Here is a 21,573-nt window from a genome sequence, read left to right as displayed (position 1 = left end):
CTGGTCTCGCAGAGTGAACCTCCCACACACCTGCTTCATGAAGCTTTTACAGGCTGTGCTCTAGCAAAGAAATAAAGTGGTGTGTGTGTGTGTGTGTGTGTGTGTGTGTGTGTGTGTGTGTGTGTGTGTATGTGTGTGTGTATGCGTGCGTGTTTACTGAAGCCCTGTGGTCTCCCCTTTGATGCTGCCAGTTTCACACAGCAGGGATAATGTGTAACCCAGAGGTCATATATCTGTTTCCTAAAAGTTGATTCGGCTCATATCCGTAGGCTAGTTCTCAGTTTGCAGAGAGATGCTTTGGCCTTGTAAATAGAGCTATGGGTTGTAAAGCGAAAATAACCCACTGCTAATAGTTAATCCTCAAGCTGCTGAGAAAGCTGCTGACAATCTGTTCTCATTCTCCTAGGCTTTCAACTTTAGATTTCTTAATTTCTACATTCTTATTTTTGGAATCGACATTTTTATGTTCTTATTCTCAGGCCCTTCATTGATGAGTCACATTTTGCAGAGGCTTAAAAAGGCAAAACCACAAAGTCACCATACCATCAAGTCTAATCAGGAGCAAATATATATCTTTTAAATTATTATGTATACAGTGTTCTGTCTGCATGTATGCCTGCAGGCCAAAAGAGGGCACCAGATCTTATTACAGATGGTCGTTAAGACACCATGTAGTTGCTGGGAATAGAACTCAGGACCTCTGGAAAAACAGTACTGAGCCATCTCTCCAGCCTGCAAGCATACATTTTATCATACTTCCTGCCCAAGTGCCTCCCAGCTCTATGTGATCAGGCATATACAGTTAGGTCAAACAAATTTATTTAGGAGAGCAAAACTGGTTTGCTATTGCCCATAAACAATAGCCGCCAGCATTCCAGGTCCTTGGGCAAGTGGGGCTCACAGGTTAACTTTGGCCCTTACAGTACTGCTGCCAAGTCTGATGACCTGGGTTCAATCCCTGAACCCCACATGGCAGAAGGAGAGAACACATACACTAATAACACTTTTTTAAAGCTGTAATAACGCAAACACTGTTGCTTACCTGAGTGGAGTTAGAAGTGGGATAGACTGGCAGTGAAAGAAAGACCCTAAAATTAAAAATAAAATTAGGTAATACCTAAAAATGCCACAAGAGTGTTGAGAGTTACAGAGGCAGAAAAAAAAACAACTTTAGCAACAAAAACTGACAGCCCCTGGAGAATGGACTCTGGGCAGAAAGGTCAGAGGCAGGGGATCAAACCGTGGCCGGCTGGCTAATTATATACTTGCCTTGTTTCAGGGAAATAAAAATTAGCTCGTTTAAAACTCAAAGGAATGGGTTATGAAAGCACAGATCTTATTTGGTCATGTTGCAGGAGTGGGGGAGGGGGATGGTGACAAAGGGAAAGGCTAGGGGGTGGACAGAGGAAGGAGGGTGGAGGGGAGGGCTGCAGGCAGGAAATGAGAATTTAGCACACTTCCAGGAGACCATGAAGACTCCCGTGTGGCCACATGTCCATACACCACAAGGAGCCTTGGGGCCTTTCCTGGGCATCACATTTGCTCAGTCTGTCTACCCCAGGCCTACCCGCTGATGATTCCACATAGGGACCCTCCACCTCAAGTCCTTGGCCACGGTGACCAGGTCCTCCTGGTTCACTCAGTATAACTCCACCTATTTATTTATTTATTAATTATGTGTACAATATTCTGTCTTGTGTGTATGCTTGAAGGCCAGAAGAGGGCACCAGACCCCATTACAGATGGTTGTGAGCCACCATGTGGTTGCTGGGAATTAAACTCAGGACCTTTGGAAGAGCAGGCAGTGCTCTTAACCACTGAGCCATCTCTCCAGCCCAACTCCACCTATTTCTAAAGAGACTAACAACATACAATTCTGAAAGTGTGACAAAAATCCGATATAGTCACAATGAAATACACCAGACCTCTGTGAAGCTATGTAACACTCCTAGAGGACAGGTGCGATGCAGTTTGTACAAGGAACTTGTGTGTCCCTGCTTAATGCACACGGTGAACTCTAATTACGCAGACCACGAAGTTACACAGACTCACGAGATAACATCTTTAATTTTCTACTTGGTAAAGGGGTGCAAATCATAGAGAAAGCATTAATTAACTTCTGGAAAGAACATTACACCTCTTACAGGGATTCGAGTGGGCACGTTTTGGGTGACTGATAGGATCTCACCGACTCACAGGCTTTGAGCGGATCATTCCCCTGGCAGCCTCTTCTAGTGCAGCCAATATCCTAGAGGATGCCGTGCTGTTTAGCTAATATGGTTTTTATCATTTCACTTTTTTTTCAAAGGCGCCTTAAGGAATACAGGCAGAACCCAGGGAAAAGCCAAAAGTAGCAAAAATGGAAGAGCAACTCAATCCACAAGGGACAAGCTCAGCAGACTGCTGTGTGTGACCCACAGCCTGGCATTCATGCTCAGGCAGGAAAGTCATCTGTTGATGGTATTCCTCCCAGCCAGAGAACATGTCTGTCAGCACAGGCAGGATCCTGAGCACAGCCTCCCTTCTGGGCTCCTTCTTTACCTGCAGGACAAGGCTTCCAAGACGTTCTAGCCCTGTGAGGAATCCATGCCGATTCAGTTGCATGCTCAAAAGAGGTAAGCATGCAATTAATGCAATTAAAACCTTTACAGATTAACAAGTCTTTTCCTCTTCCTAAAGCCTTGAGGTTAGTCACTGCAGAGGGCTGTCTTCTGATCTGGCTCACAGTTCCCTAGTGAGATGGGGGAGGGACAGCCTTGGTCTGCAGCTTTCCCTCCCCTTTTGGAGAATCCTGGAAGCCCAGCAGACCCTGCCTGCAGGAAGGCCCATCCACTCTTTGACCTTATCTTAGGAAGAGAGTGGAGCTAAAGATGACTAAATACACAAAGCTCTAGACCAGCTTTTGGGAGGCCAATATTCATTCTCTGCCCTTTTCATGGGAAAAAGCAACCTTCCTCTTGCCTCTAATGATGTGGGAGTGTCATCTATCTATCTGTTGCTTTCATTGGTTAATTAATAAAGAAACTGCCTTGGCCCTGATAGGACAGAAAATTAGGTAGGTGGAGTAGACATAACAGAATGCTGGGAGAAAGAAGCAGAATAATTTCAATGGCTTTTATGGTACTGGATGTTTCTGTTCCCGCTTAGGATCGGGAGGAAAGTAGTTGAGACCATGCCCTTGGCTCAGCTCTTCCTGCCTGGGCAGACAGCGAAATCAGACTTAGGCAGGCGGGAGAGCATGGTGGATTCCTGCCACCATACAGAGAGATGCTTTCAAACTGTACAGTGCTCTGCGTGTCAGATTTGGCTGTAACTTGGATGAAAAGAGTTTCTGTGCCACACGCTCAGTCTCAGAGTTAAAGTGCTGAATGCGGCTCCTACCTGGCAGCCCCAGAGCTAGCACAACATGGTATGTCCTCCATTTTGAAATTGGAGAGAGGTTGAGCCAACATCGTGGGCAGCCCGCTGCTCTGCAGCTCAGAGGCACCTCAGAGGCACAAATGGCTACCACTGTGCTGAACTGTTCTGACCTCAGGCAGGAACAACAGTAATTACCATAATAACAGAACAATTAAGGTTTAGACTGGCAATAAACAGGCGGTACCATATTACCTCTACCTGGTGCAACTTCAGTTTTTAAGAAGTACTTTAACATTTTAAAAAATACTCCTGGATAGTAAAAAAATTACAGATTCACAATAGGACAGATTCAGACATAAAAGACCACTAAATGAGTCACAATGTTGGATGAGTGTACATAGGCTTGGGAGAGAGAAGAATATAAAGTTATTGTCTTAAAAAAAAGGGGGGGGTAAAGTCTTTAAAGAGACAGAGTACAGATAGCTATAGATTAAAAAAAATAAAGAAAAATAAGCCACATAAAAATGAAAAATTCTCAGAAAGCCTGGATTCTGTGTATTATTGTGTTTTCTTTAAATTTTTTGACTATAAAGGAGCTAAGAGAGACATTTCATTATATGGGCTGCTAAGCTGATAAACCTACATATATGTTCTAAAGGTATCTTAAATTCAAAATTTGGGTCTAAGGATATCATGCTTTAAAAAAGAATTTCTTCTTTTGTTTTCAGAGGATGAGACCCTGTGGATTGCTTCTATCCCAATATGGTATGATAGACCACACCCTCCTGAAAGGTTGCTGTGAACACCTCAAAAAATTACTTTGCTCAACTGCCAACTGAGATGAAACTAGTACACAGGTTATACCATAAAAGACCTAAATAACAGTGCCCCCATTCAGCATGAAGAAATTTGGAGAGAAAAAACTGCGCCCATATTCCCAAATATTGTTTATAAATGTTCTTTTACATTTAAAGGGGGAGATGATACAGATATGAAAAATTTACATTGGTATGGATTTTAAGGTCAGTTTTGTTATATGTATATGCATATTTCTAATCTTAAGGTATTGTGATTGTGTAGTTCATTTAAAAATGTAATGTATATAGGTTGTTAATGGATAATCATCTGTAATAGTCAAATTTGTAGTCATGTTAGATTTTCTAGATATATAGATATATTTCAGTTAGATAGGCATTCTTCATATCTTTCAAAGACTGCAGAATATGGCATTTTAAATGTTTTAATAACTTAGGGCTTTTCATGACAGTGAGACACGTCTGCTCCTGGCAGCACCAGGAACTTCAAGAGGAAGATGGGCATCAAAGAGGCTCCTTATGGAGTTTGATAGCCATTTGGGCAAGAAACTGCTCTTGCCTGGACTCTTGCATAAACTGGACACAGAGAACCCACAGAGAGAGGACTGCTGAACTTGTCTAAAGGTGAGATGGTCTCTTGGGGTTCCTGACTCATGAAAGAGTCTACGAGACATTCTGCAGGACACAGCAGAAAATGACTGAACTGTCTTTGAAATTTCCTGCTTCATGGAAAAGTCTGCTGGACACTATGGGCCTGAAGGCTGAAGATGGATGCCCCAACGGTACAGAGGAACTTTGGGTGACTGTCCAGGCAGCGAGATGTCTCTGTCATTTCTAGAGTTTTGGATTTCTTGTTTGCTTAGTCTTCTGGAGTCTTTGATGGAGTTAAAAAAAATAGATAGTTATAGCTTTCCTTAGTTATGATAAAAGATAAAATAGATATAAATATTGTAACTGCAATTCTTGCTTGATAACTGTTTTGTTATAAGTAATTTTACTGTGTTAAAATGAAAGCCTTCCTTTTTGTTTAAACAGAAAAAGGGGAAATGATGTGGGAGTGTCATCTATCTATCTGTTGCTTTCATTGGTTAATTAATAAAGAAACTACCTTGGCCCTGATAAGACAGAAAATTAGGTAGGCAGAGTAGACAGAACAGAATGCTGGGAGAAAGAAGCAGATTCAAGCAGTCGCCATGCCTCTCCTCTCCAAGATGGATGCAGGTTAAGATCTTTCCTGGTAAGCTACCACCTCGTGGTGCTACACAGATTACTAAATATGGTTTAATCAAGACGTGAGAATTAGCCAGTAAGAGGCTAGAGCTAATGGGCCAGGCCATGTTTAAAAGAATACAGTTTCCGTGTAATTATTTTGGGTAAAGCTAGCCGGGTGGCAGGAAGCGGCCCACCACTCCTACTACACTCTGTGACTTCTAGGCAATGCTGTCTGGCTCCTGGAGACTGAAGGTGGTTTCCGGCAGAGCCAGACACACCGGGAGAGAAGTGCTTCTTTCCCACAGGTGGGGTGGAGAGTCGGGTCCTCCACACCAGCCTCTGGATGGATCAGTCCTGGAGAAGTCCCTGCCAGACACTATACTGGAAGATGAACACAGTTCCAATTAATTCCTCTTAGACTCCGTTTCATGGGAAAAAAAAATGCTTCAAAGGCCAATGCCTGTTTCCCATCAGCTATTGGCATATACGGGCTCCAAGAGTGGGAAAGGGAGGTCCCTCTCACGTCCACCACATCCCTTCAGCACAGCACACCTGGGTCAGGGCCCACACACTGTCCTGCACTCCCTAAGCCTAATGGTGAACCTGAGAGTCACTGTCAATGAATTACAGTAAGAGGACACAGGTAAGATCAAGGGGCCGTACCTCTGTGGTAAAGGGTTGTCTAACATGCACATTGCCCTGAGTTCCATTCTCAGCACTACAGTGGCAGGTGGCTGACATCCCAGCACCTGGAAGGTGGAGGCAAGAGGACCTCAAGCTCAGTTTACCCCTTGGCTATGTAATGAGTTCAATGCCAGCCTGGGCTGTAGAAAAAGAAAGACAGAAGAGGGAGGGAGTAAGAAGCAGAGGACAGCAGAGAGAAAAGGAAAAAAAAAAAAGGAAGAAAACACAAAGAATCGGTGGCTGCTGGGCTAATTATTACACACACACGGTCTGTGCTGGCAATTTATTTAAAAAACAACAACACTCCAGCCATCACATTTTCTTCTCTGTTTATCATTTCCCTTACAGAAGAGGTTACAAAAACACCAGGGGGGGGGGGGTTGCCACCTTTACAACCCAACCCACTAGAGCAGTCAGGAATGACTCCTGAACCAGGCAGAAAATAAAAGACAATAAAAGAACCAATTTGGGTTCCAGCAACACCGGATTACAATGCTGGTTTACAGAGCAGTGGTTATAAGGAAGTTCACCACACGGTATTCTGAGTCAAAGACCAATAAAACCGCCTGCCTGCCTGCCTGCCAGCCAGGAGGCCCAGCGCAAGCAGCCACAGCAACAGGACCGACGCGGTAAGGCTTTTCTGGCAGCGAATGTGGTGGGGAGGGCGCTCTGCTCGGCGAGGACCCGGAGTCCTCACTTTGAGTCTTCATTCTTCTCATCTATCAGGGCAGAGCGGATCCCCAGCTTTTTCAGTTCCTCTACCAGGTCCCCATTCTGGTGCATCTGCAGGAGGATGTCACAGCCCCCCACAAACTCGCCATTGAGGTACACTTGTGGGATGGTAGGCCAGTTGGAATAGTCTTTAATACCTGTGGAGAGATGGAGATGCGTCACTAAACAATCAGGGAGTGACTCTTCCACCACAGGCACCACAGCCCCACTCCTAACAGAAATCCAGACTCTCCCTGGGCCCCATCCCACTCCTGGACAGCAGTGAGTTTCAAAGGGACAGCACATCACGTGACAGGTCACGTGCTCCCTCAGCTTCTCTTTCAACCTTCAGCCCCTGAGGTTTCCGTGAGATTCAGGGAAGGCCCTTGGTAAAACACTGACGTACCAGACAGGGAACGGAACTGCCAAGCCATGGCAAAGCTGTAATCATCCACACAGGTCATGCTTTCAGAAACGTCACAGCTTCATGTCCAAATGTGCTATGAAATGTGGATCCAGATGAAGGTACTGGCTGACTGGGTGACCCCACTGCTGACCTACACTTAAGATGCTAAGTGGATGCTATTTTTGAAGATTACCAAGAGGCACAAGAAATCCTGGGCCTGAGGCTGCAACTCCTAAGCCCCATGTTCTCAGCTCCTTGGATAGGCTCTACAGAACCTGGTGACAGACATAGGTATACAGCCATGGTAATTGTGACTAGTATTAGATGTCGCTGTGTATGTGTGTGTGCACTTGCACACACATGCACATAAAACAAATTAGCAGAAAGTTTTTGAAGGGCTGGGAATATAGCTCAGCAGCAGAACATTTGATTAGCATGAGTGAGAGTCCCTAAGTTCAATTCAGCAACAAATTAACAAAGACATAAATACTATTGCCAGTGTTTTTAAATGGCCAAAACGACCATACAAACACACAAAGTAAGTGAGCAGGTGCTTCCAAAAATATATAATAGCACACACATCTAAAAACCAGTCACACAGTGGGGTTTTTATGCAGACAAACTTGTTCTTACTACCTCATCATTCAACAATGGCTTTCCAAACAAAATTACAAATTTGAGCCAGGTGGTGGTGGCACACACCTTTAATCCCAGCACTTGGGAGGCAGAGACAGGCAGATCTCTGTGAGTTCAAGGCCAGTCTGGTCTACAGAATGAGTTCCAGGATAGCCAAGAGTGTTAAACAGAGAAACCCTGTCTTGAAAAAAAAAAAATTACCAATTTGAGTTACAACCCAACGGTCTCAGGAGACAATACATTTTCCTTTTAAAACGTACTGTTGTTCTCTGAAAAGTACTGAGTTTGCCTGAATAGCAGAGCTGGAGGGAGCCGAGTCACAGCTTTTATCTTGCTTCTCCAGACGGCGGGCGTGGTGGCCCACACTTGTAAAGCCAGCACTCAGCTAAAGCTGGCCTGGACTTCACAGAGAGGTCCTCTCAGGAAGAAGGGGAGGGGACTACAGTTGAGGTAAATCCTACCAGCCTTCACAGTATAAAGTACCTAGCACACTAAACTACCTGCTGAGTCCAAGGTGTTCGTCATACTGATATGGGGTGCCATGAACCCTAAACAACTACTCAGTACAAAGGTCGTGGATTTGTTTTTGCTTGCATTTTAAACTTGACCCTCAAGTACAAACAGCCTATAGGTCAGCTGTGAATCTTTTACCTTTACAACTGAGGGTGGGGTGTGGGAATGAAGAACGATTTAAATACAGGCTCAGTCTAAGCCTCCTGACTAGACCTTTCCTCCACAGGGAACACTGACTACCTTTGCGAGGGCTCACTGCTTTGGAACATATCAAAATGAAATACATTTGCTGCCTGAGGATCGCCCCAAACCACACTGAACTCAAAACAGTGTCATTGTTTTTAGTAAAAGCCTTTGCTGCGAAAAAATGGATCGTTTTCCCATCACTGTTCTTTATTTATTTCCAAAGGAGGTGGGGCTTGCTTGGCTTACAGTGCCCTCCCATACAGTCCACGAGGGCAGGGATGTCATGGTGGAAAAAGTGGGAGGCCGGCCAGCCATGTGGTAGCAACTGCATAGCACCTCCCTTCACCCAGCTCTGGGCTGGTCCCACGTGAGAAGCTCTGCGCTGAGGGCTGTGTTATGGGGTCCTCCACCAGAACACCCATCACTTAGCTGCCAACAAGTGGCTCAGACCAGACACTGCCACAGTTTTACTCTGCCCACTGTCTTGCCTCATGGCTGACATTTCAAGAACTTTGCCTCAAGGACAAATGACGGCATCTTGGCAGAACTCAGGGTGCCACACACTGACTGACAGGTCACTGGGATTTCTTTTTGCTGATGTTGCTTGCTGGGAGGTTTTTTGTTTTCTTTTAGCCCAATCTGGCCTGGAACTCCATATGTATCCCAAGCGGGCCTCAAACTTGCAGTTACTCCTGCCTTAGCCTCCAGAGCGCTCTATCTGCAGGTGTGAGCTACAAGCCCCGGCTTTCATGAGCTTCAATAGTTCAGGAGATTATCGGATTCTTCTTACGGAGTAAAGCGGGAAACTTCTAGTAACAAAGACCATTGCCTATACCTTAAACACTAAAATGAACCATAAAGGCTTTTTTACTTCCCACTTAGTTTCCAAAAACTGCAATATTTAGTGACAGTCAAGCAGGAGCTCCTGAAAACTAGAAAATCAGACCACAAACAGGTTGTAGTGTGAATCATGTTGTCTACAACAGTGATCAAACTCATACCAAGTGCTGAAGTCACCCTAAACAGAGACACTAGCATGGAGCTGGGAAGCTATGGACTCAGGCCACTTACCAAAGACCACACAGACAAGCAATCAACACTCCCAGGCTGGGGAGATGGCTCGGTTCCCAAGGTGCCACCCTGCATCATGAGGCCATGAGTTTGAGCCCCCAGCACCCACGTAAAAGAGCTGGGCATCACAGCACATCTATAATCTCCCAGCTCTAGGGGTGGAGCTAGCTAAGAGGGCCACCTGGTTGTGCTGGCCAGCCAGGCTGGCTCCAGGTTCAGTAAGAGACCCTGCCTCAGACACCAGACATAGACTTCTGGTGTCCACACCCTTCGGTACTGAACCCACACACATGTGGCCCCCCAACATTACAGCTTATCAATCCAGAAAAAATACAGTTGAGAAAAGATATGTAAAATCGCCCTGCCCTGTGCATTTTCAATGGTGCTTTCCACACTGAAGCACTTCAGCAATGGCACTGTGGTTCACAGCAGAACTCCAGGTGTGGCCACAGACCAGGCTCTGGGACCTCAGGCTAGGTGTGCCAGTCACGTCCTAGGGTTACATTTCCTTCATGGAAACCGCAGAGCCTCAGGAGAGGAGAGCAAATGCTGGGAGCAGAGCAGACAAGGCTCAGGCACAAGGGTGGGCTCGCTGGCCTCTAGGTACAGACACCCCCCCTCCCCCCGCCCAGTCCACTTCCTCAGCTGCAGAGTGGAGCTCCGCTGCCTTGCAGATTGCCTGAGAAGACCAAACAGCATGTATGGTGAAATGACTTGCTTCCTAGCACTGAGGCTATGGATTATGGATGTGTGTGTACCACATCCATAAGCAGAACCACAAGGATGTTCTGCTCTGTTTGTCACAGAAGTGCTTTTCTGGACAACACGGTAAACAGAAAGCATGGGGCAAAGAACACAGGAATGATACAAGCTGGGTAGTCCACACACTAACAAGAAAGTAGCATTTAGTATCTTCCATAAATAATCCTATTTGACCACTACAGATGTATGATAAAAGTATTCTTGTTTGGCTTCAGGGAGGCTAAGTAACTCACCCAAAGTCACAGAGTTAGCATGTGGTGGAGGATCCAGGGCAACATCTAGGTTTCTGAAGTCTAAAGCCAGTCTCTGAACCCATGGACCCTCCCCACAGTCTCTTGATCACTGCACATGCATGTACAGTACATGGGACCTCTGGCATCAATGTATAGAGACAGTATTGACCAAACGTGTTTCTGATATTTATCCATGTCAAGTGTACCAGGACCTGGTTTATTTTAAGCACAGTATAGTTTTACCTTCCAGCACTGAACTCCCATCCGCTCATCCAGTCTGCTAACAGGCCAGGATTGCATTTGTGGGTTCGTCCCCACCACAAGTCATGTTGTCATGAACACGTTACACATGTATCCTATTCTACATGGCTCCTCTAGACCTGGGGTGGCAGGCCGGTGTCAGGCTAAACCTCTTCCTGGATTTGCAAATATAGTTTTATTGAATTCAACTTGCTCACTGAGTATACAGCATCCAAGTCTACTTTCAGCCTCCAACAACAGAGCAACAAACAAAATGAGGGCCCAGGAGCCCACCGACCTCCTGGCCCTTCACAGAGGAAGTCTGTCTCCACTCCAGACTACCGCTCTGGGAGGAGGGAAACAGCTCTGCTCACATCCAATACACTGTTACAATTCCAAAGTGCTGGTGCCAGACACCCACAGCACATGGCTTCCTCCAATGTTCGCCAGAGCAGTGAGTGCCCGACTACTGCCTTGAATGCTCAGACACTGCTTCATACACATTTACAGGCTGCGGGGAAGAGGCCTGGGAGAAGGGTGAGGAAGAAAGGGAAGTTCCCAGGTGGGGCAGAGTGAGATTCTGAGATTTTAGTAAACATGACAGCCAGTGAGAAAACTATGGGAGACAACAGTCTGCAGAGAGACTCGAAATGTCCCAGCACCAAGACATCACATGTCCAAAGTGACAGCTAGGCCAGCTACTCTGATGGTGTTATGTAATTTACATGTATGGCGATGTCACATAGGCTTATGTGTCGAAAAGTTTACAAGTTATAAGGACAAACAAAAACAGGGTAAGAGTTACGCATTCATCAACATTCAATTCCTACTCTGGCAGGCAGTAAAGAACACATGGGGACGGACACAGGACTGCCAATGTACTCAGAGGAGTCTGCAATGGGACTGTAACAACAGCACAGAAAGCCTGCTGGCTCAGGTGGCATTCCCAGCGCCACAGGCTATTGCCTAAGGGTGAAACGCTGTGTACAGACAGGCAGGATCACTCCAGGCCAGCAGCAACAAGCCCAAGGAACCACGCCACACTGTGCCCTGGGTTCCTCAAAAACCCTGTGGCTGTGGCCTGTGTACCCCAGGTAATAAAAGCGAGGACCAGGGCCCTTTGTAAAATTCTGGCACAAGGAAAAAGGAAGGGCTGATGCTACATAGGCCCCACACTGCAGTATGACAGGTAGGAGGGCCCCTCCTTGCCTGGCAAAGCAAGGATGAGCCTCCTGCCTCCCTGCCCCTTGGCAAACTCAGGGTGTAGACAACAGCTTGAAGAGTCTCCACAGGGTAAAGGCCTAACCTGGCTAAGAAAGGCCCCACTGGGGGAGCACACTTACATCGCTCTCATAGTCCAAAGGCAGCCCTTCTCTTAGCCACATGTTTAACACATGTTTAATTATTTTGATGACACACTTATTAACCAAATTAACAAGCCAATAAAATCAACAGTCAAGAAACGTAAGAGTAGCCGGGCGTTGGTGGTACACGCCTTTAATCCCAGCACTCGGGAGGCAGAGGCAGGCGGATCTCTGTGAGTTCGAGACCAGCCTGGTCTACAAGAGCTAGTTCCAGGACAGGCTCCAAAACCACAGAGAAACCCTGTCTCAAAAAACCAAAAAAAAAAAAAAAAAAAAAGAAGCGTAAGAGTTGTGGCTGGGCATGGCAGCTCACACCCGAAATTCCAGCACTTGAACGGCAGCATGATCAATCCGTGTTCTGGGGCAGCCTCATCTATACAATGAGTTCTAGGCCAGCTTGGCTCGCATGTCTCGATAAGAATAACAAGAAAAAGGAAGGGTTAAATTCTTCTCTCGTTTGATCACCTAATGAGACAGATTAGAGACCGGACATGTGAGATGGAGGATAGCAAACCTCCTTGCTTTTAGTGCTTATACTAGCTGTATTCTGTTACAGCTTTGCCTGCAGTTATACTACAGAGAGGAACATAAATTCTAAACCGAAGACCCCGGACTTCATATTAAGCAAGATACCCACAATGCAACTGTCTGCTAGGAGTCATACTTGCAGAGCAACTGTGGGTAGGTCCCAGTTCAGACTGCACAGTGGGAGCTTATCTTCCCCAGCAGGGAGCCACCTCTGACTCAAAACTACAGCTTGCCCTGGGCCAGATAACCAAGGCTTCACAAACAGCTCGTGTCAGCTGAGGAAAACACGGGTTCTGAGCAGAATGCATGGCTTGCCATTATTCCTGGTTGTGTTAACTTGTCTTCCTCCTTCGGCTTTATCCTAGAGTGCGGTCCATCAATACCATCACGGAGAGCAAATGTAGGCCCAGCTACTTTAGACAACCTAGAGAAAAGTACTTTGGAAACCAGCAAGTTTGAAAACAAAGTAACTGCCACTAGTGAGTGTCTTCTGTGCCAGATAGGATGATAATAAGTACAGTGGATAAGGGGGATGGGGAAGTTCCCATGATGCAATACAGTTCTAGCCTTGAACTGGTGATCCTCCTGCCTCAGGTTCCAGAGTGCTGGGGTTACAGGTGCTGAATTACAACACCGAGCTATAATTCTTATTTTTTCTCGTTTCCTTGTGGACTCTGTCAGTTTTGGTGCCATAATCTTCACTTTCCAGAGAAGTAAAACCTGACGGACCACAGAAGATTCCAAGCCAAATCTGCTCTCCACAGCCCAGCTTGCCCCGTCAAGCAGGACGGACACATGAAGAATGACTATAGGCAGGAATTTCAAACCTTGAACATTCCGTGCTAACACAGAAATGTCTCATTTCAGCAGTGACCAAACAGAGCACTAGGTCAGGAAGATGGGGCGGAGGTAGGGGTTGAGGGAGTTGTTACTCCGGCCCTGGAACTAGGGAGCAGGCTTCCCTGATTCCAGTACGCATGAGGACCCAGTTTCTTGGCCTCAGGGTCAGTGAGTGAAAAGCCACAGGTCTGGCTGTTCTGTACAAAGGCGGTTGTTAATCAGGTTGGGGTCTGAAGTCACTGTGGCTTCCTCTTCCCGCTGAGCCTTTCCCAAGCCCCAGTCTTCACACAACGCTATGGTATCTAAAAAACCAAAGTTCGTGCTCCCCCCCCCCCAAATAGGATCCCAACGTGAGTCCAGCTGGACTATGGCGCAACCCTCTGTGCAGCAAGAAGACAGTCCCTGACACTCGGGGCCTTAAATATGAGAGGCCAGTCTTTGACCTCAGGCACACAAGGGCAAGCCTGAACCCTCTCCCCCCAGCCGCCCCCACCCCCAAGTACCAGTGCCTCACCTATCAAGTAGGCCGCCGGTTTCCAAGACCCTCAAAGTATCCCCAGTGTGCCAAGTCGCGGGTACTCGCTGCGAGCCCCGCTCAGCAAGCTACTGCCGAGCTGACCCGCTGGGTCACGCTACTGATCACCCTCCACCGACGCAGCCCGAGACAGCTCGCCCCGAGGCGAGGGCGAGGCGAAGCCCCACTCCTCTAGAGATCTGCTCAACCCACGCCGCTGGATCCCACGGGCCTGACCTTGCCGCAGCTCCGGGTCGTCCAGCACGTTGTAGGCCGCGTAGTCGCGGACGCCGTGCAGTCGCAGGATCTGCACCACGGCGTTGCTGAAGCCGCACTGGGGCTGCTCGGGCGTCCCCTTGAGGAACACCACCACCTTGTCCTTCTTCACCAGCGCGTCCAGCTGCTCCGCCTGGCCACCCGAGCTCGCCGCCCGCACGCCGACCCCTGGCAGGCGGCCGCCGCCGACCGCGCCGCGCCCCCAGCGCAGCAGAGCCGCCGCCGCCCGGCTCACGGACGCGCTCATGCCCGCTCGCTACCCACAGCCTCTGCGGCCAACCCGGGGCTGACGGTGGTCCAGGGGCCCGACCGGCCCCCCGGAGGCGCTCATTGGACAGATTCAGGAATGAGCCTCGTGATTGGACAATGCTGGCTCGATTCCACCAATCATATCGCCTACATCGTGACGGTGGCCCTTCTCTGGAAGCCGCGTCCTACAGGCTAGCTAGTGAGCGCGGACGGCCGCTTTGCGTGTTGATTGGACAAACTGGACGTCCATCAGGGTCACACAGAAGGCCTGAAGGGCAACGAGCGCAGGAAGTCAACTTTCCTCACGAGGGCGGTCGAGGCCTGCCGGGATACCCCAGGACGGCCGGACCGGCGCTGGGCGTGGCTTCTGACGCCCGCGGCACGCCGGGAAGGAGTTACTTCCAGACGCTGGTTCCGGTTCCGTTGGCGGCGGCCGATTGTTAAGGTAACGCGGCCCGTGGTCCTGCGATGGCAAGGAGCAGAGCAGTGGCTGGCCTCCGCTTCTCACCAGCAGAGGTGAGCCTCGAACCTGGCGTGTCCGGCCCTGCTCGAGACTTCAGTCTCGAACTCGGCTTCATGTCCGGACCCGCCGTGCACGTGGACGGCCAAGCCGTGCCCTGCTTCGCGTGGGATTCCTTCTCTAGAATGATTTTTTTAGCCTGAAAATATAATTACTATGTGTACGTATGATATACGTGCATGCACCTGCCACAGCGTGGGCGAGTCAGGTCCCTACTTCTACCTTTTACGAGGGGTCTAGGGACGAGAACTCGGGCTTGCCGGGTAAGTGCCGTTACCTGCTGAGCCACCTCCCCTTGTTTTTAGAATGTGAAGTGCTGGGGTGGGGGAGGGGCGATAGTTGGCTTCGGGGCCTGCGCGACCCTTCTGACCGCATACCCCCTTGTACCAGGGTTAGGAAGGTTTATTGACCCGAACTAGAAAATTGGTGTGATGCTCCTGTGGCCTTTGCTTGCAAATTGCCTCCACCGCCCTGGAGGCTGAGACAGGAGGATCTGTTGAACTCAAGGGTTCCAAACCAGCCCGGGCCATATAGCAGGATCTTCGAAACAGACCAGGAAGTGTGAGGATATAACACAGTAGTAGATCGCTTTCCTAGTGTAAGCGGCATCGTGAGTTCCATCCCCAGCACATGCCCACAAATAATAAAGAATGTTCTGCCGGTTATTTCCCGAGCAGGTGATGCCAGCCACTGGGTGGAGTTCTTGCTTTGCTTTCTCTGCTCTCCTCCGTAATACTGCTTGACCTGTACTTGCTCCCTAGGAGAGCTCAGCACATGGTCGGTGCTCTTAGTTGGTAGCACATGGGTCCGGATCCTGGCCAGCAGGACTCGGTGGCATGCTCCCTGGTCTGTAGTCTTGGACCTGCCCTGGGTTGGTGATACCCTAGAGCACACCAGACTTGCAGAAAAAGCATACTCCGGAGGACCCCGAGGCATGCCTGCTTGAGAACCAGCGGTTTCATGTGCAATTTTCCTCTGATAGGTCCTGAGTACTGTTGCCACGGTGACAATGGCTGTGCCGTGCCTTTGTCGATCCACCAACAGTAAGAGAAGCTTTGCAGACGGGATATAATTTGACAGACTAAGTGGTTTCTGTTAGACACTTAAGTACTGCTACAAAACCTCGAGCCACTAAGAATGTTGCTGGAGGTGACCTGGTTGCGTCTGGGGAGTAAAATGTAAAAACAGGAAGTCCACACAAGTGAGCCATGAAGTCCACTAAATCATGGCTCAGCAGGAAACATGAGCCATATAAACTATGAAGACAGATGGGTACAGTGCCTATGTCTTCCTTATCAGTCATTGTTGTGGATGCTTGCTCTTTTTCTAATGGCAAACCCAAAATTAAAATCTCTTTATTTTGCAGATGCTGTGATCCCAGGCAGCACACAAGGACATAGACAAGAAATGCTGGAAGGCACAGCTGCTCTGAAAGTCAGTCTGTGCCCTCAGCAGCAGAGTCTGTTAAATTGCCTCCAGAATTGGCAAGTTTTTACTCATGCTTGCATTGCCGTAAGTAGTTGTACTTTAAAAGATAAAATAAATAAAGACTGGCAGATTTGCTCGTGGGAAGCCCAGTGTGTTACCTACTCTGTCGTAGACAGCCCCAGAAGTGTGTTTTCCTGGTGATTGTAAATGCAGTCAGGTTGACAGGAAAGATGGAACCCTCACACAGACCTAGTGTACAGTAGCCTTAGGAAATGGTTTAAGCTGTCAGATAGCTAATAACAGCTGTCACGTGACAAAGTAAGCAAGTGGGCCGAGTGGTGAGCCCATTTTCAGAAATGCAGCTCAGCTGGGTGTAGCGGCGCGTGCCTTTGATCCCAGCGCTTGAGAGGCAAAGGCACAGAGATCTCAGAATCGAGGCCAGCTCAGTCTACACAGTGAGTTCCAGTCCAGCCAAGGCTACAGAACAAGACTGTCTTTAAAAACAGAGAGAGAGTTAACCCTTTGGTTTGCTGTTGTTTTAGGTAAAATGAAAGTGGAAAAAATACACTTCTTTTTTTTGTTTTGTTTTTTCAAGACAGGGTTTCTCTGTGTAATTTTGGAGCCTGTCCTGGAACTTGCTCTGTAGACCAAGCTGGCCCTTAAACTCAGAGATCCACCTGCCTCTGCCTCCTGAGTGCTAGGGAGGCACCACCATTACTCGGCAAAAGTGCACTGCTTGGGTCTGGACCCTTAGTGGGGAAGGGGGATGGACGTTTACTTTGAAGAGTCCCAGGATTTGGATAAAAAAACATAATTAGACCCCAAAGTACACCCTGGGAACACGTCGACTCAGACATCCTGACAGTCTCCTCCCTGCATACAGATGAGGCTTTGCTATATTTGGTAAAATCCTCCTTTCCGCCCACCTCCCCAAAGCACCATGAAGCCAGTGAAAACTGATCAGTCTCCCTGTAACTCAGCCCCAAATCTTGGAGATTCCAGACCTGAGTGGGCTGTGGGCACTGTGCCCTTTCCTTCTTTTACACCTAGTGCCACCACCTTGTGTCCTTCACAGTAGCCAGCTCTTACAGGAGGGGAAGCTGGGCTGGAGAGATGGCCCTGTGGTTAGAACAGAACCCACATTGTGCCCCACAACTGTCTGTAACTGTGGCTCCAGGGAATCCAGCACCCTCTTCTGGTGTCTTGGTACTGTGAGGATGTGGTACACAGACATACATGCAGGCAAAACACTCAAACACATTAAACAAAAACTTAGAAGGGGTTTGGGGGGGAGGGTGTCTGACCCTGTTGCCCTAAGAGAAAAGTGGCTGCTTGGGTTACAGGAGTGAAGCCACCAAGCATTTCTGCACTAAAGATCACTCTTGGAACCCAGAACCCCACAAATTGAACTGAAACCTGACCTATCCCTGTGAGACACACTGTTTCCCCAAATCTTCCATTAACCTGATGTCCTGACAAAGGCTAAAACAGTGTAGAAACCCAGGCAGAGCCAGCACTCCCAGGACATTTTTCTTCATCCCCAAAGTAAAGCTAGAAACGCCCTTTGGGTTTGACTTCCTTTATCTACAGCAAGGTAGGTGGTCTTTAGTTTGGCTTAGTTTTTGTTACAGGTATTGAGACAGCCTAGCCTTCAGAACCTAGTCTGGCCTGAAATCTGAGATCCTCCTGCCTTAGGGTTATGTGTGTTTACCATGCCCCCCAGCAGCTGCTTTAATAAATACTTCTCTGACCTTGGGGTTGGCCTGTTCCCTACAACATAACAGGACTACCTGGTACACAGGTTTTCCTTGCCTTGTCTGCACCCAAGTTACAGCATAAATAGAGCTAGATGGTGTGCTACAGTGGTGTCAGGTCTGTCTCGGATAGGCCATGGAGCTGTGCGTTATGAAGAACCCGAGTGCTGTCCTGGGATCTGGAGTGTGCGGGTATGGTCCTGGGTTCTAGTCCTAAGCACACTTTAGTTTTCCCACACTTCTGTTTTTTCTCCTTGTGTCTTTGGAGGCTGTTGCTGTGATGACCACTAAAGGTTGTGTATATTTCAAGCTTTGCGTGTTGTACAGTTGTAAGGGGATCTGCTGTGTTCCTCTGCTCCCAAACAGTTGCCATGTATGTATATATTGTGATTTTTGTGTACACAAGTCTGTTGGAAACTTACTCAGCCTAGGATGCAAGGTGTGGCAGTGTGTGCCTGTCATCCCAGCACCAGCACTCAGGACTGAGGCCAGAGGATTCAAGCTGAAGCTGGCCCTTTGGAAAGGGGGGTGCAGGCAATAAGATTTTGTTAACTTTTATATTCCTGCTGAATTATAGCAGTCCCAGAAAGTCCTGCAGAATACTAAGTGATCGGGGCTGGTGAGATGGCTCAGCGGTTAAGAGCATTGCCTGCTCTTCCAAAGGTCCTGAGTTCAATTCCCAGCAACCACATGGTGGCTCACAACCATCTGGAATGAGGTCTGGTGCCCTATTCTGGCCTTCAGGCATACATGCAGAAAGAATATTGTATACATAAAAATAAATATTTTTTTAAAAAAAAGAATACTAAGTGATCTCTGCGGACCTGGGAACTCATGCATGCTGCATATATGTATGCATAGTGTATAGATACATGCATACATATTTAGGGTTGCTCTATTTACAGTTTATAACTTTGCAATGATCATTTTGATCCAGACTAATGAAATAGGCTTGGTTTCAGTTTTTTAGTTAGTCTCTGTTGCCTAGGTTGGGTTTGAATTTGCAGTAACTTTCCTGTTTCTACCTTCAAGTGCCAGGATGGTTATAGGTGTATGCCATCACACTAATGAAAAATTCAAACCATGGCTTTTCACCTCTAAAAGGATGTTCCTGTCCCCTTTGTCCTCATGCTGCTTCTTATACCAAGTACGGAACGCCTCGGCTAGGTGCCTTTACTTTATGGACTTTTTTATTTTTTGAGACAGGGTTTCACACTGACCTTGAGCTCACAGTCTTCCTGTCCAGCTTCTTAAGTGCAGGAGTTACAGGTGTGAACCACACCCAGCCAGTATGTCTTGTTTTATTGAGAAATTTACTATACACCAAGTCTAAAAGAAAGCACAGGAAAGATTTCCTGTAAAGTTAAGAATTAAATAGTGGGCTGGCAAGATGGATCAATGGGTAAAAGGCCTGCAACAAAGCTTGGTGACCAGAGTTGAATCACCAGGTCCTCCACGTGGTAGGAATGAACCTGCTCCCCCCCTCCCCAATTGTCTTCTTTTCCTCTGCTGCCTGTTTACTGTGCAGAGCTGTTTGGTTCGGTTTTTGACAGAAGGTAGTTTCTGTCATGCATGCTACCTCCCAGGGACTTGTGAGGGACTACCTAGACCCCAACATAATAAGCAAGGAGCCAGTCAGTGTCACGAGGCCCACAGCTCCTCTGATAATCGTGGCTGGCTGGTTGGCTGCCAAGAACACTAAGGCGCCTTGGGCTCCTGCTGAGTCAGAATCTCATCCTGCACTTCCCAAACCTTTGAGGCTTGATAATTTCAAGCCTTCAAAACATTTCTGAGAGTCCACTGCACACAGATCCCCCTAGCCAAGAGAGAGAAGTCACCCCAGGGTTCGGGCCTGGATGGTCACTGTTAGAAATGGGGAAAGATAACTTTTCATTCTTCTTTCCAGAAGAAAATTGGGAAAAGGATTTTAAATTGTTTGTTTTTGAAGTATGGCCCAGTAAAATACCAAATTCTGGGTTAGAGAGATGGCTCAGCAGTTAAGACCACTGACTGCTCTTCCAAATGACCTGGATTCATTTCTCAGCACCCACATGGCAGTTCAAAACTCTCTAACTCCAGTTCTAGGGGATCTGGCATCCTCACACAAACATAAATGCAGGCAAAACCACAATGTACATTAAAAAAAAAAAATACCAAAATCCGAGAGGGTTTTAGTGAAAAATTATTAATCTGTTTTTTTTTTTCTTTTTTTTGGCTCCCCCTCGGGGAATCGAATAATCTGTTTTTTTTTTTTTTAATGTAAAATAGGAAGCTTTTTTGCTTAGGCCTCACTGGCAAAATTGGGTAATTTTGTTGTCTTGAGGTAAAGTTAACATTTGTGGGGGTCTTCCCTAGATGAACTGAGACCTGGTCTTCTATAACCTTTTCCACGAAGCCTTGGTTTTTCGAGTCAGTTCTATCCTGACACTCCCATCCACCCATGCATCTGTCTTCACGTTATCATAGCTGCAGCCCTGTGATAATTCACGTGTGTGCTAGGCCGTCTAGGGAAGCCAGTAAGACCCTGTTGCCATCCAGTGCTCCATCACACCCTGCCTTGGAACTGATCTATAACTCATTGTGATCCTCCTGCCTCAGTACTGGTATTAAAGGTGTGCAGTATTACTCATGGCTCTTATAAGGTTCTCCTGAAGAAATTGTTGCCTGGAGCCGGGAAAGACTTCAGAATCTCTTTGTTTTAAGCTTTATTTTGGGGGGGGGAGGGGGGATAAGCTGGGCATTTTAGTGAGTCTGTCTTACCCTCCGAGGCCAGCAGGGGGCATAGTCCGTCACCCTTTCAGAAGCTGGAGCATCACCAGAGGAGTCTGGGAATCAGTGGAATGGCCCAGACCTGCGCTTCTCCCCTAGAGCCTATGCTAGATAGGGTATTAGGAGGAAACCCACACTCTCAAGCCCCAAACACCGCACTGTCTTGTAATGAGACATGCAAGAATGTCACTAAGAACTGACAGGAGTGGGGTTGAGGGGATATGACAAAGGACCTCAAGGGCCAGAGAAAGCCCAGAGGGTGGCACTGAGGCTGCAACTCAAAAGGGCCTCCATGTGAGAGGGAGGAAAATTCCAGAAAGGGGAAACAACCAGGGTGGGGGTATAGACCTCAGAGTACTCTGGTGGAAGGCATGCACTTTTCTTAAGAGATGTAAAATGTACTGGTTGCAGTGTTTGTGTGTGTGTGTGGGGGGGGGGGAGCTTTACACAGAAGGAATGATCCCAGGAAGCCTCTGGCTGCCCAGTTAGGTGAGCGCACAGT

The 21,573-nt window shown here is 47.7% G+C and overlaps 1 protein-coding gene, 1 long non-coding RNA gene and 1 other non-coding gene across 3 annotated transcripts; 2 read left to right on the top strand and 1 right to left on the bottom strand.

Annotated features, from left to right (window-relative positions):
* Positions 1-6,339: 6,339 nt before the first annotated feature.
* On the bottom strand, positions 6,340-14,642 carry Glrx5 (glutaredoxin 5). Its single transcript, XM_005343517.3, has 2 exons — positions 14,313-14,642; positions 6,340-6,940 (listed from the first exon to the last, which is right to left on the bottom strand). Exons 1-2 carry the CDS (start codon positions 14,596-14,598, stop codon positions 6,765-6,767), a joined length of 462 nt encoding a protein of 153 aa, XP_005343574.1. The 5' UTR covers positions 14,599-14,642; the 3' UTR covers positions 6,340-6,764.
* A 358-nt stretch (positions 14,643-15,000) lies between these two features.
* LOC101993944 lies at positions 15,001-16,684 on the top strand. The gene is made up of 2 exons (XR_258121.2): positions 15,001-15,383; positions 16,487-16,684. It is a non-coding gene; the product is annotated as an uncharacterized LOC101993944 (long non-coding RNA).
* Positions 15,966-16,241, top strand: LOC113456878. The gene has a single exon (XR_003377610.1).
* Positions 16,685-21,573: the final 4,889 nt, after the last annotated feature.

This window comes from Microtus ochrogaster, chromosome 1, assembly GCF_000317375.1.
Source record: "Microtus ochrogaster isolate Prairie Vole_2 chromosome 1, MicOch1.0, whole genome shotgun sequence".
NCBI lineage: Eukaryota > Metazoa > Chordata > Mammalia > Rodentia > Cricetidae > Microtus > Microtus ochrogaster.
Note: the sequence above shows the minus strand (reverse complement) of the source record. Positions and strands in the feature narration are given on the sequence as shown.